This window comes from Poeciliopsis prolifica, unplaced genomic scaffold, assembly GCF_027474105.1.
Source record: "Poeciliopsis prolifica strain line A6 unplaced genomic scaffold, Auburn_PproV2 SCAFFOLD248, whole genome shotgun sequence".
Classification (NCBI taxonomy): domain Eukaryota; kingdom Metazoa; phylum Chordata; class Actinopteri; order Cyprinodontiformes; family Poeciliidae; genus Poeciliopsis; species Poeciliopsis prolifica.
This window is the reverse complement of record NW_026562623.1, coordinates 88,798-102,957: the sequence shown is the minus strand read 5'-3', so window position 1 is coordinate 102,957 and position 14,160 is coordinate 88,798. Positions and strand designations below refer to the sequence as shown.

Sequence of the window (14,160 nt, the reverse complement as noted above, 5' to 3'; positions counted from 1 at the left end):
AAAATCCAAATTTGCTACAAGCTGAGGACCGGCTTGTCTAAGTTTATTAACACATACTGAAATGATTGCACAAAGCCTATTGGACCAAGAACTAACACAGTGTATATTATTTAATAATAAAATTAATAAAGCAATATTTTTTTATGGATCAAGTGAAACTATTTTTCAACCGGCAAACAGACAATAACAAACTTCCTTCAAAGAAAGTAACATGTTCTGTACATTAAAAGAACAAAGCAATGTTTTATTATGACTGCCAGTAACCTCAAAGGAAAACATTTTCAACAGGCAAACAGCAAAAACTGTTATTGTTTTGAAAACCTAAATATGTTTGTTAATATCAAGATAAATACATAAATTAAAGTGCATGCACTATAAACTGAAAATGCATTATTGTGCTGCTCTGTAATGTCCATTTCTTGTCTTTGTGTGTTTCTGAGAAGTTTGATGCCTTCTGAGATTATATTCTTTCATTACAGCCAAACTTTCTCCACACAGAAGACACACAGGCAGTGATGGCTTAGTTACTTTAATCAGATTACTGATTACTCCTTGAAAAAGTAACTTAGTTGGGTAACTGATTACTTGATTTGGAAAGTAACAAAGTTAAACTGAAAGTGACAATTTCAGTTACTTTTCGCAGCCGCTAATAACAACAACACTCTGCCACCTGTGAAACACGTTCATTCGTGGCTGTTTTCACCTTTATTGCGCTGTTCCTATTAGTTTCGATGTTTGCTATTTTCTGCAGAGCAAAACAAAGCTTGAAGTCATTCAGAGGTGACATATTAACTTGACATTAGCAAAGACAGCGGGACGGATCATCCGGAAAACGATGGACAGGTAGAGTCCAACTAAAATGCCAGACAAATTCTGGGTTTATGTATTAAGCCCAAAAACCACGACTCATTAAATCTACAAGCGACTAAAAAAAAAAAGCTTTTTTTTAAAAAAATTTTCACTGTGGATAAACTGAAGGATGAACAGCTCATCCTCCTCTCTCTTGTCCTTACTGATAACTCTGCCTGTGAATTCTTTTTAAAGTTATATTGACATCTTAACTTTTTCTTACTTTTATTTTTACCTTACTTTTCTTTACCTCCAAGTTAAACCAGGGCAAAATGCCTCCGGCTGACCTCAAGGACATGAGCAGTATTTTACAATGACTTCAGTCTATAGAAATGAAGATTAAACTGCTGGAGGTGAACTTTGAGATCAACGCTACCTATAGAAATGAAACAACTCTTCCTCAAATAAACGGAGAGGTCGTGCGCCCTGCACTGAGCAGCTCACCCTGGAACGCTCTGGGTGCCAAGCCGAAACGGGAATCCCTCACTGCGGATCCAATGAGACGACTCAGGGAGAACTGGATGAATCAGTGTGGCCGGCTCTGAGCCGAAACCCACCTTCAACTTCAACACCTGCTCCGCCAAAGAAAGACAAACAAGCAGCTGCAACCAAAACACCTCCACCGACCCCGCTAACCCGCTGACCCCACTGACCCCGCTCCCAGGGACAAAGCAACCAGCACGAGCCTCAAAACATTCTGACTTGTGGGAATCCCACTGAAAAACAGATTTTCTGCACTCCAGTCTGAGCCTCTGAGTGAAACTTCGCCTTCAAACATCAACAGTGAGGCAAGACCAACACAACCATCCCCCAAAGCTCCAAAGACAGAGCGACCACCAGGAAAACATAAGGCAACCCAAAAGTGATTATAGTTGGAGATGAGTCAGTAAAGGGAATCAGTGATGTTTGCAATCCCAGGAAAACAAGAGTGATGTATTTTCCTGGTGACACTGTATCTGATTTAACCAACAAACTGCTCTCTCTAACCACTGATCAGCCAGATATTGAGACTTTAGTTGTGCATGTTGGAGCCAACGATCTGGCAAAGCAAAAGTCTGAGATTCTGAAAAAGGACTTTAACATTCTTCTGGACACTATGGGAAAACTGAGAATTAAGTTATTTCTCAGTGGTCCAATTCCATCACCTCAATAGGGAGACAAAAAACACTCCAGGCTGCTCACGATAAACAAATGGCTGATTAAAAGCTGCTCTACCAGCTCAGTGACCTTCATGATAACCTCTGGATCTATGGCAGAGTTTTCAGCTTTTTGGAAGAGGAGGACGCAATCTGAATAAATATGGGATAAAGCTACTCGCTGCAAACCTTTTTTATTTTATCAACAAGGACAGCAACAGGATCATTGCGTCAGAAGAACAGGCTCAAGGATGTCTGACTAGGATGGAGCCCGTCGCATATCAGGAGCATAATATTCCAAAACAAGCTGATAAATCGACTGGAGATGGAGCGACTGCTTCCCTTGCTCCTTGCCCCCTCCTCTCTCTCCAATCATTCACAGGATTCAATAGATGCCAATGAAGAAATCTCTTCCAGACCAGACGTTCTTAAATTTACAGATGGAATGAACTTTGGCCTGCTCCGCCAAAGAAAGACAAACAAGCAGCTCATTCATGCGTTTATCTTTAGTCGCATTGATTATTGTAACAGCGTCTTCACAGGCCTGTCCAACAAATCAATCCTCCAGCTGCAGCTGATCCAGAAGCTGCTGCTCCTGTTCTCACTAAAACCAGGAAGAGACATAACAGCAGTTTTAAAGTCCCTCCACTGGCTCCCTGTAGCTCAAAGAATAGATTTTAAAATACTGTTGTTAGTTTACAAATCACTGAAAGGTTTAGCACCACAATACATCAAAGATCTGTTGTTGTTTTATCAACCTTCCAGAGGCTGAGGTTCTGTTTCTGGTTCTGCGCTGCATCCCCAGAACCAGAACCAAGAAAGAAGCACCTTTCAGCATCTATGCACCAAAAATTTGGAACAAACTTCCAGAAAACTGTAAAACAGCAGAAACCCTGACTTCCTTTAAATCTCAACTAAAAACGCGCCTGTTTAGAATTGTATTTGAAATGTAATATGTAACAATGTATTGTTTATTCTATGTAGCATGACTTTGTGTTCTTGTGTTTATGAGGTAAAGCACTTTGAAATGCCTTGCTGCTGAAATGTGCTATACAAATAAAATTTGATTTGATAAGATTCTATAAGCATTTATGAACTTTGCATTTGAAACATGACATTATTTAAGGTTTTGTTTTGAGTAGTGCAATATGCCATGTCTACCAGAGGGGGGCAGCAGTTCACCAACTGGAATGCACTTTGCTGAGAAAATATGAAGAAGTAGTCTTTATCCTGTGCACCTACCTAACACAGGTGCACAATGCCTAGACTTCCTGTATTATATATTCGGTATGTTTCTTCTTAAATTTAGATTTTTCTATAGATAATGTTGCCTATATTTCTCTTTCTAGGTAAATTTAGCTTTCAGTTAGTTAAACTAATCCTAGCTTGCTGTAAGTCAATGTTAGCTAAAAGTATCAAACTATATTACTGTAAGATTAGTCCTTAATATTAAACATTTTAAAAGCAGGCAAATCAATTTTCTTTCCCCTAAAAAATAGTAAGCTACTGTCAAATTCATCCTTTGTGTTTTTTATTGAGAAACTTGTCTGATGTGACTTGTGGTCTTTGCCAATTTTATCCACAAAGTCTAGAGGACTTTACCACAGTGGCCAGGTTTCATTGGCTGATGCCCATTCTATGTAGTAGTGCGGCTACCACATGTGTAGCCATCTCACAAACACAAGCTAATGTTCATGCATTAGTAAACACACGCGAATGTATTGTCACGTTACATTGCAGAATGGGAGAAAGTTTTTGTATCAACAATCGAAACAGAATGGTTCTCCATTGTTGGTGGGAATCTGTACTGTGATGTCAGGTATCCTGACCATATTTGTGGTAGTAGAATTCACATATTTCCAAAATCAGAAGCAGAATGCCTTGCTTGGATCAAAGCTTGTGCACGACTGCATGAATAGCTCAACCAGCATAACGTTGGAGGAATTGTGGCTCAAACACCTTGATGTCATCCAAAAAAGATGACATGAACTTGTTAGTTCCTCTGTCCATTATTGTAGCTGATATTTGGTGAAAATCCGGCAGAAATGACGCAATAATCGACTCAGAAATACTCTATCAGTCCAATTAGAAGACCCCATGTTTATATAAACATTGCATCACGGGGCTTTGTTTGTGAGACTTGCGGCCATGTGAAATTTTTTACGCCGGTTGTGGGCAATACATAGCGAGGGGACAAAGGAACCTAATGAAGACATGTGAATGGTGCTTACAAGGACCAGCTACAATCACATTTCTGGACGTCTTTAAAGAGCTGCTTCCAGGAAACAAAGAATTAAGTGATCAGGTGAGAATGCATTCACAAGTCAAAGTTTATTTATATAGTACATTTACAGTCCTCAACTGACAATGCTTCACAATAAACACAATAACACAAATATTGTAGATGAATGATGAAATACAAAATTAAATTCAGTTTAGAAAAAATAAGATTATACGAAATAAGACTACTTTTACGTATTATTATCCAGTGTTCCGCACTTTTTTGTGTTTAACTACTACTGCATTCCTCAGCTGATTTCAACAATTCATATATCAAAACATTCAGTTTCTTCTGGAGACGTGCACCATGACGTTTGATAATTTGAGCTACTAAACTTTTTGGAATATTTAAGCTTTATGCTAATTTCAGCCCCATTGAAAGACATTGTAATTCTTCTGAATTCTTCAAAATTTAGCAAAACCTTTGTACTTTTTACAGCTTATTACTTCTGTCTCCTTCAACTTAGGCTGTGTTCACACTGCAACCTGAAGTGACTCAATTCCAATTTTTATGACGTAATGAGGCCTCAATCCAATCTTTTCATGACAGTCTGACAAGTTGCATTCTTTACGAATGCATTTGACCTGAATGTCACGATACTTGACAAATGTCACTATTCTGCGTACCAATATGCATAAGCGGCAAAAAACAACAACAACCATGGTGGACAACAATGAGGATTAAGTTCCTAATATGCTGGCTCCGGTTGGACAACTTCAAACGTGCAAGCTATGCTCCACCGGATGCATCCATTTTTACTTCTGCAAACACTGAGCACTTCCTTTTTATGGCAGTTGGCAGAACGCTGATGTTATTGCCCCTCTACTGCATATGCGGCATACTTTGAGGTCGTTGGGTCACCTCAAGCTGCAGTGTGAACGCAGCCTTAGAAATTCCATTCAACTTTTAAACAACTCACCAGGTATTAAGCTATCTTCAAATGATTCAATTTTTTAAAATCTCTGCCTATAATCATGATTTAAGTTTTTCAGGTTTTTAACCGTTTTCACATTTCACATTACAGTGGAATCCTACGGTGGAATTATGACACAGTGCACGTGATGATTTTCCAACATTTTATGTTTTTTGACAAACAAAATGATGCTGTTCAAACATATATATACATTTACTCTACAGAAATAATTGTGCATAAAGATGTAGTCACAGGCATCTGCTTTGAGGAAATATTAGAGTCCTTGCTGTAGGACAGTGGAGGTGTCACGGGGGCTCCCCCTGGACAAGTCATAGTTCCCCCGGAAAATATTAGGTTTCATTTTTTTTTTCATCTGATTTAACATTACTTATATGTAGCTGTTGTGGTATTTTCATCAAAAGACAAAATAAAATAAGTTATGTCCTGAGTTAAAAAAAAGATCACACAAGAGGATTTGAACCTTGTCTATGCGTATTATCATTTCCATGAAACAATTGACAATTGACATGATCCCTCCCTATGCATACGTGGAGCATCCTCCACAATCATTCCAGGGTATTTGTCAGTAACTGACCAATCAGCGGGCGCAATTTGACAGAAAGCTACTGTGACCCAGTGTTAAGAACACAGGTGGAAGTTGGTGATGTTAATTTGATGTTTTTTTGTGTGTGTTGTTTGTTTCACAAGATTTGAAAGTATAAATAGATTTTGTGTTTTATTTTGCTTAGAAAGATATATCCAAACGTGCTAAAAACATCGTTAAAAACTGAAATAGGCCTTTATTGTTTTGCTGATGGATTGGGCAACCAATGGCTGGCGTGGTCTGACATTACGTCAGCCAATGGGGTTGATTGTCCCGCCCCTTTCACTACTGCGCTGTGATTCTACTCAGACGCGTCAGACGCGGTGGAGAGCTAACAGCTGATCGTTGTTTCCGTTAAGAGCCCGAGAGAGATGATAAAATCTGGACAAACGTTTCTTTGAGCGCAGCTGAGACTGAAAAAAATCCCCGGTAGAGTCAGACACCGTCAGAGCGTTGGTCAGGTTTTAATTACGGTGAACTTTTGGCCTGGAGTGCCCTCTGACTCCAAGACTCACTTCTGAATTTGGATGGCGAGCCTCGGCCCAGTGAACCCAGTGAACCCAGTGAGATGGTAGATAGTGACCCGATTGGTCACTATTCTTGAAATACTGAGAGGATCGACTGACACATTGGAACAGAGTGGACAAAACTGAATGGACTGACACCTTGAAACGACTGTTATTTATTTTATTTTCTGTTTTTAAAAAAAACGTGAGCTATTTTGCTACAATTGTAAATGTGGATCCATAATTGTTTTATTATTAAATTCTACTCTTCCTTGTTAACACTTTGTGCACTCCTGTGTTGTTATTCACACCTCGGCTCTTTAGAATTTAGAGTCTTGATCGGCCCAACTTCTTTTTAGATATACTGTCATAGCATTGGTGCTGGTCAGAGAATTAAATTACATGACCTGCCTTTTGCTATTATTAAGTGTATTTAAAGTAACTTGTGGGTTACACTACTCTTATCTAGATAATATTGTTACCTATTTGTGTTTAAGAAATGTTATTAAATATTTATTCATGTCATGGTACATGTAATTAATGATTTAATTATGTATTTAGACTTAGACTCGTACTTTATTGATCCATTGGGAAGACTCCCTCAGGAAATTGAAGTTACCAGCAGCTTACAGGCAGAAAGGTGGCACCCAGTGAACAAAATACAAAAGAATACAACAAATACAAATTAAATACAAAGGTACACACTAAATGTGAGTAGGCAAAACCCTAAATTGAGCAGAAATAAGTAAGGAGTAAGAATATAAATAAAATATAAATACAACACAAAAGAAAATATAGGAATTTGGAGGATAGATTGACCAGTGATATGGTATTGCACTATATGGTTTGGCCTGATAAGTGTGAATATTTGCAGAAAAATACAAGGGGTCACTACTCCACTACTCTTCTCTCTGTCCTGTGTCACCTCCCACCCTCCAGTGAGAAGTTGTACAGTCTGAAGGCGTGGGGGACAAAGGAGTTCTTGAATCTATTGGTCCGGCACTTGGGAACCAATAGATTCCCAAGTGCCAGAAGAGCCTGTCACTGAACAGGCTCCTCTGGCTGCTGATGACGGCATGTAGAGGGTGGCTGCTATCGTCCATGATGTCCAGCAGTTTGTTCAGTGTCCTCGCCTCTGCCACCGTGACCAGAGTCCGCTTCACGCCGACCACAGAGCCGGCACGCCTGATCATTTGTCCAGTCTGTACGTGTCCTTCTTGGATGTGCTGCCTCCCCAGCACACCACGGTGTAGAAGAGGACACTGGCAATCACTGACTGGTAGAACATCCACAGCAGTTTGCTGCAGATGTTAAAGGACCGCAGTCTCCTCAGGAAGTACATCCTGCTCTGCACCTTCCCATACAGGTGGCTGCTGTGTTTTGACCAATCCAGTTTACTGTCCAGCCACAGCCCAAGGTACTTGTAGGAGTCCACGGCCTCAACCTCCGTTCCCTCTAGAACAACTGGTCTCGGCTTTGGTCTGGACCTCCCAAAGTCTATAACCAGCTCCTTCGTCTTAGCGGTGTTGAGTTCTAGATGGTTTGTGTGGCACCAGAGTGCAAAGTCCCTCACCAGACAGCGATACTCCTCCTCTCCGTCGTCCCTGATACATCCGACTATGGCTGTGTCATCAGCATACTTCTGTATGTGACACAGTTAATTTTAATGTTCTCCATTTTATTCATCCATTTAAAATGATTTTTTGAAAAATGTTTTTAAAAAACTTTTTTTTAAATCAATCCATCTTTCTTAAGGTCTCATGGGGCCCTGGCTGATGCAGCAAACTAATAAATGAACCCTTAGGCATATGCAAATTTTACTTAGAATTCATCCATTTCTGTCAAAAAAAATGCCAAATAAAAAATAACTATATTTAGCAATTTTTTCATTGGTCATACAGCTGTATTAAAGTAAAATTATGATTATTTGTTTATTTTTAACATGAGCGCTAATTTTATTCACCGTAAAATAAAAGTTTTAAAGCAGCATTAAGTAAAGGGATCTCGCTTTATTTTGAAATATTGCCCCGGATGTGAGGTTCGCTGCCTGCTGCCCCGATTTAAAGCCTCGTGACGTCAGTCTTCCTGTCATTGGCAGCTATCCAGCGATTCATTCCCGCGGTATGACTCCCTCCCTCCCTCCCTCTCGGCCATCCTCGCTGACAGTAGCGGCATCACGCTCTCTCAGGGAGGGAGTCTCCTCCCTTCCTCTTCGGCCTGAAGGCCCTGACTGGCCGCCGGCAGCCGGAGCTCAACCGGCTTTTCATCGCTCCGTTTCAGGTTATGGATTGAAAGAACCAGAGAACCACAAGTGGGGATTTCTGAGAATCCCGGTGCTCAGGATTCAGGATTTGAATGTCCGTTTTCTCTCTTTATAGTTATCATCCGCTACCATGTCACGACCAAGGAGACACAACTGAAGGATATTAATACGAATATTAATTCCAGGATGAACTGAGCCGGGCATTCTAATTCCATCTGAATTAGCGGAGCGGGTGCTGGGAATGGGAGTTGGAAAGGTGATCAGAAAATATTTGTGATTTGTGGATGAGAAGCAGTCACTGGATCGGATTCCTTGCGGAAAGACCCGGTCAGGGAAGGAGGAAGCAAAGGCAACTGCGGCAACCGAACCGACAACCGGGGGGAGGGGTGGGGGAGGGAGAGTGGGGCACCGACGAGGATGAGAAGATGGATTTACTTTTTGGACTCTTGTGGCTGTTGACCAGCTTCCTGCAGGGCGTGCACAGCCAGGGCGTGTATGGTAAGGACGTCATTGATATTTGTAAAGGTCCATATTGCTCCATCACTGCAAACACCTCACAATATCACCGACTGCAGCAGAACACCAACGCTTCTCTTAAAACACCCCCAACACCATGACCTTGTGAGGGATTTGCGTGGTTGTATTGAATGAGTGTGTGCGTATGTGTGAAGGTCTGCACACACACATTTTCTCCATCCATCCTATGTCTTTATAAAACATATATATATATATTGTATTGCCTCAGGTATAAATTCATCTTTTTTGCAAGCCAAGAAGTGATGACTACTTAAAACCTGGTTATGGTAAATTTGCACTTTTGTGATAAAGTTTCAGGTCTTTTAACTAGCATATTTGTTTCAAACAATATTTTAATAAATTTTTTTTTTTAAATTGGGGGAGGGAGGCGGTTGAAGTATGTCATGGGAAATACTAGACTTTCTGATTCAATTTCTTTCCTTATTGGAATACCATTCTTTCCAGAATAATATTGTATGGATCTCAGTTGTTCCGCCCAATAATACTTAGTTATGATTGGACCCTTATGGTATGGGAAATGTAACAAAGCCAGTCAAATTCTAGTCCCGTCATTTCTCTATATAAATTATTAAAGTAGCCTGCTCATTTAGAAAATAAAAACCAGTCACCAGGTGGTGTGAGAGGGAGTAGTGTCACTTTAATGGCATTGATTCTGCTCATAACCGCAGGAACATCCACCTATGAATCCACTCTGTAATTTTATCCAGTCAAGATTCATAATTTGACCTAGCAATGCTGAATTAGATGTAATTTGTAATTCAATTTTTCAACTTCATTAAACTGAAATACATTCTATTACCAAAAGTATTCGTTCCCCTTCCTTGACTCACATATGGGCTTACGTGACATCCCATTCCTGATCCACAGGGTTCAATATGACGTTGGTCCACCCTTTGCAGCTAGAACAGCTTCAATTCTTCTGGGAAGGCTGTTCACAGGGTTAAAGAGTGTGTTTATGGTGATGTTTGACCAATCTTCCAGAAGCACATTTATGAGGTCACTCACTGATGTTGGACGTGAAGCCCTGGCTGTTAGTCGCTGCTCTAATTCAAACTGTTCCCACAAAGTTGGGAACATAGAATTATCCAAAATGTCTTGATATGCTGAAGCATTCAGAGTTCCATTTTAATCAAGGATATGTTTTTCTTCACATCTTGTTGTTTATCCATCCATCTATCCTGTTTTCTAATACCAAGAAATAATCAATATGCGAGTAAGTCTGGAATGTTGCAGAGAAGCAAGAAAAAGCAATATTATTTGACTAAAGATATCTCCAGATATATAACTGATAAAATTACAAATGACGTTTCTGCTTTCGGTGTGCGTCAAGTCATAGCATGGAGCAATCTCTTGTAAGATCCCGTGTGCTGCTTTCCTGGAGGGGATGCTAAAGTAAGGAATAAATGTGTATGAAACTGAGGCTCATCCAGATTCTGATCAGATTTAAATTTATTGCTAAAGCAACTCTTGAACAATCAAATACCTATGAGATCTATCTGAAAATATGTTTGAAACTCAATATTACTGAGTTTGATATTACTGATATCAAACTCAGATTTTAGATTGTTTATTGCCACTAATATTTCTTTAGTATGGTTATCCATTGCCTTATTGCTATTGCCAGCATTAAAGCCAGTATTGGTCTCCATGCTATCTCCATCTTCCATCTGAGTTGCAAAATTTGCTAACTTTCGTCATAAATTTTCCTTTATCTTTATTTGTTTTACCATGATTGGACAAATTTGCTCTCTGCCAGCCACACATTGGAAAAATCTCATTTTCTCAGATTTCAGCAGAGCAAAGCTAAGCGTTACTCTCTAGCTTGCGGCCATAACTGGAAGCTCCTTTTTACTTATTTAGTTACCTATGATTACCTACGTTAAAAAAGTCCATTTAGCTCAAACTAAAAGTTCAATGAGAATGTTGTATGGGTGCTGAGCTAAAAATACAGCCAACATTGTCAAGGTTTAAAATGTTACCAAATCACTAACGTTTATCCGTGATGTATGTAATTCGGAAATTCAACACTATGAAGCTTACCAGAAATTGTCTGCACTGGAAACAAATGTTTTTCAATGTTTCCTTCTCCAAGCATGAAACTGTTGCTGATCTGAAGAGCTTCTGACTGCTACATAAGCGCTACAGGCTATCATTCCTCTCAGCAGCTGTTAAATTCTGTAAGCGTCACTTATCACTAACAATAAAGTCATTTAAGTGTTTACTTCCATGCTGGTGTCTGGACATTACTATTGCACAGTTTTTTACAGTACTAATTGTAAAATTAATGCTGAAAGAATAGTGCATATTATGAGAGAACCCTCTTTTTTCGCGGGGGTTGCTTTCCAAAAAGAATCTGTGATTGGCGAAATCCACGAAGTTACCTTTATTTTTTGACAGCATAATTAAATACTTTACATTGAAACCAAAGAGCAAAACCTGTTTTCAGGCCCAAGCATTATTTTTTAACAAATAGAAAATTTTCCCAACAGTAGTCATTTGTAAGAAAGTGTTGTAAGTTAATTTATGTATGAGTTTAAATATGAGTTTATTTGAAAGGTTATGTTTTTATATTATTTCTGTGTGGTGCTTTCTTGACTCCTTTCTTTTATGGTATAATCTTAACTGTTTTTTCAGGTTTTCTTTTAAGGGTTAGAAATGTTCACACATTTTTACGAGCTGCTTTGATCATTATCTGTGTCCAGAGGGATGAATTTATAGAGGTCATCCTTGTGTCCTGGTAAGGGGATGTCAACGGAAGACTCCCAGAACATCCTGTGGGGAAGTTTATTGGTCAATTGTTTGCATGACTGTGTGAAAAGCCAACCTCTTTGTTTGTTAACATGATAAAAGGCAGTTGGGGACTGAGAGCCGGCGGAGTTGATCCCAGACAGCGTTTGGCAGCGGGTCTCCCCGTTGAGCTATCCTCTTCTGCGGAAAAGTAATTTGTGTCTTTGGTTAATTCTTGCAGGTTGGGGAACAAAATAAACCTAACAACTACAGTAAAATAATCAGTTGAACCATCAATACAAAGTAGTGTTGCATGCCTTTGTGTTTTGTGTTTATGATGTAAAGCACTTTGAAATGCCTTGTAGCTGAAATGTGCTATACAAATAAAATTTGATTGATTGATGATAGAGTAGGACAAATTGTGACTCATGTATTTCACTGTGCTCTGACTGTGACGCTGCGGGCTGACTCCGCTCTGCAGTGTCTTTTTCTTCTGAAGCCTGAGGTGTAGGTGTGTTTTTCAAGAGAAGAACATAGTTATTGGCTTTTTTCTTCTGGGAAAACATATTTGCCAAAATTTGCCAAGCTGTATTACGTAAATTTAAATACCGTAACATTTAGAGAAGAAGTGCGGAGACTGTTTAGCCAATCAGGACGCAGAACACAATGCACTGTGAAAAAAATAAAATGCACAAAAAAATCCGTGAAGCAGCGAGACTGTGAAAGATGAACCATGTTACAGTGAGGGTTCACTTTTACTTTTAAATTAACCAACTCAGTTGCACACTCTAGAGTGGAGAATTTTCTTATACCTGCACATTTCTGGAGTGAGATGTCTGATGTTGTTCCTGGGATCTGTTGTAGCCACTGCTCCAGTTTGGGGGTTACTGCCCCGAGGGCCCCAATGACCACAGGCACCACTGTGGTCTTCACCTTCCAGGCCCTCTCCAGTTCCTCCCTGAGGCCCTGGTATTTCTCCAGTTTCTCCTTTTTCCTGATGTTGCAGTCGCTTGGTATTGCTCCATCTACCACAACGGCTTTCCTCTGTTGTTTATCCACTACGACAATGTCTGGTTGGTTCGCCATTACCATTTTGTCTGTCTGGATCTGGAAGTCCCACAGGATCTTAGCTCTGGCGTTCTCCACCACCTTTGGGGGTGTTTCCCACTTTGATCTCGGGGTTTCCAGTCCATATTCTGCACAGATGTTTCTGTACACTATACCTGCCACTTGGTTATGTCGCTCCATGTACGCTTTCCCTGCCAGTATCTTGCACCCTGCTGTGATGTGCTGGACTGTCTCAGGGGCCTCCTTGCACAACCTACACCTTGGGTCTTGTCTGGTGTGGTAGATCTGGGCCTCTATTGCTCTGATGTTTAGGGCCTGTTCCTGGGCGCCAGGATGAGGGCCTCTGTGCTGTCCTTGAGTCCAGCTTTTTCCAGCCATTGGTAGGATTTACTGATATCAGCCACTTGGGTTATTTGCTGGTGGTACATCCCATGTAGGGCTTGTCCTCCCATGATGGTATCTCTGGCACCTCAACCTCCGTTCCCTGTTGTCTGAGACATTCACTGAGCACATTGTCTGTTGAGGCTTTGTATCTATGGATCTTAGATGTTTCGTCCTGGACAGTGGTTTGTGAATAAAATGTAGGTCTGATTTTGAAGTTTGATCAAATGTATTTGTTTTTCATAATTGTCCTTGCAATAAATAGCGGGACAAAACCTGCCTCACCTCTAAACACAGAAATGCTTCAGCTGCAGAGAAACTTCTGACTTTGACTTCACCATTCTGCTAAATGCCTGGTTGGCTACAGGCAGTCTGGGTCGGTACCACCAACAGATAGAAAGAATGTCTGTCTTTATATCAGACATCTTGATATAAGACACGGTACTGTCACTGTCACCGTGAGTTGCAACGTAGCTCAAAGACCTGGTACCTCCTGGTACCACCTGCTGACTGTTCGCTGTGCGTCCTTTACGTTTCTACCAGGCGGGTTAAAGTCGCTGCTGATGTGATCTGGGGTGGAAGTTCGCGGCTGTAAACAGAAGTTACTGCAGAACCTCAATTGACAAAGATTCGACCCAGAGCATTTGGAGTTCACAAAATATCACATAAACATCAACAAAAATAATTAGAAAATCGGCAAAAGCCAAACATGCCACAACTAAATAAAACAAGATGTCCCCAAAGTATCGATGGACTGGCATAGAGGCTACCAGGGGATTCCAGGAAGATTCCAAGGTAATATGGGACTTCAGGCAGAATCAGATTTAACCCTCTGCCCCTTCCTAATAACATCAGCATCACTTATTTATGTTTTTAATTAGATTTTATTTTATAA

The 14,160-nt window shown here is 40.2% G+C and overlaps 1 protein-coding gene across 5 annotated transcripts in view; it reads left to right on the top strand.

The window, feature by feature from the left end:
• Positions 1-8,454: 8,454 nt before the first annotated feature.
• LOC129357367 (MAM domain-containing glycosylphosphatidylinositol anchor protein 2-like) overlaps positions 8,455-14,160 on the top strand; it is a 94,454-nt gene continuing 88,748 nt past the window's right edge. For all 5 annotated transcript variants that reach the window (XM_055026662.1, XM_055026661.1, XM_055026660.1 and 2 more), the window contains exon 1: positions 8,455-9,050. In XM_055026662.1, coding sequence (XP_054882637.1) covers positions 8,837-9,050 — 214 coding nt within the window. In that variant the 5' untranslated portion in view covers positions 8,455-8,836. The remainder of the gene's footprint in view (positions 9,051-14,160) is intronic.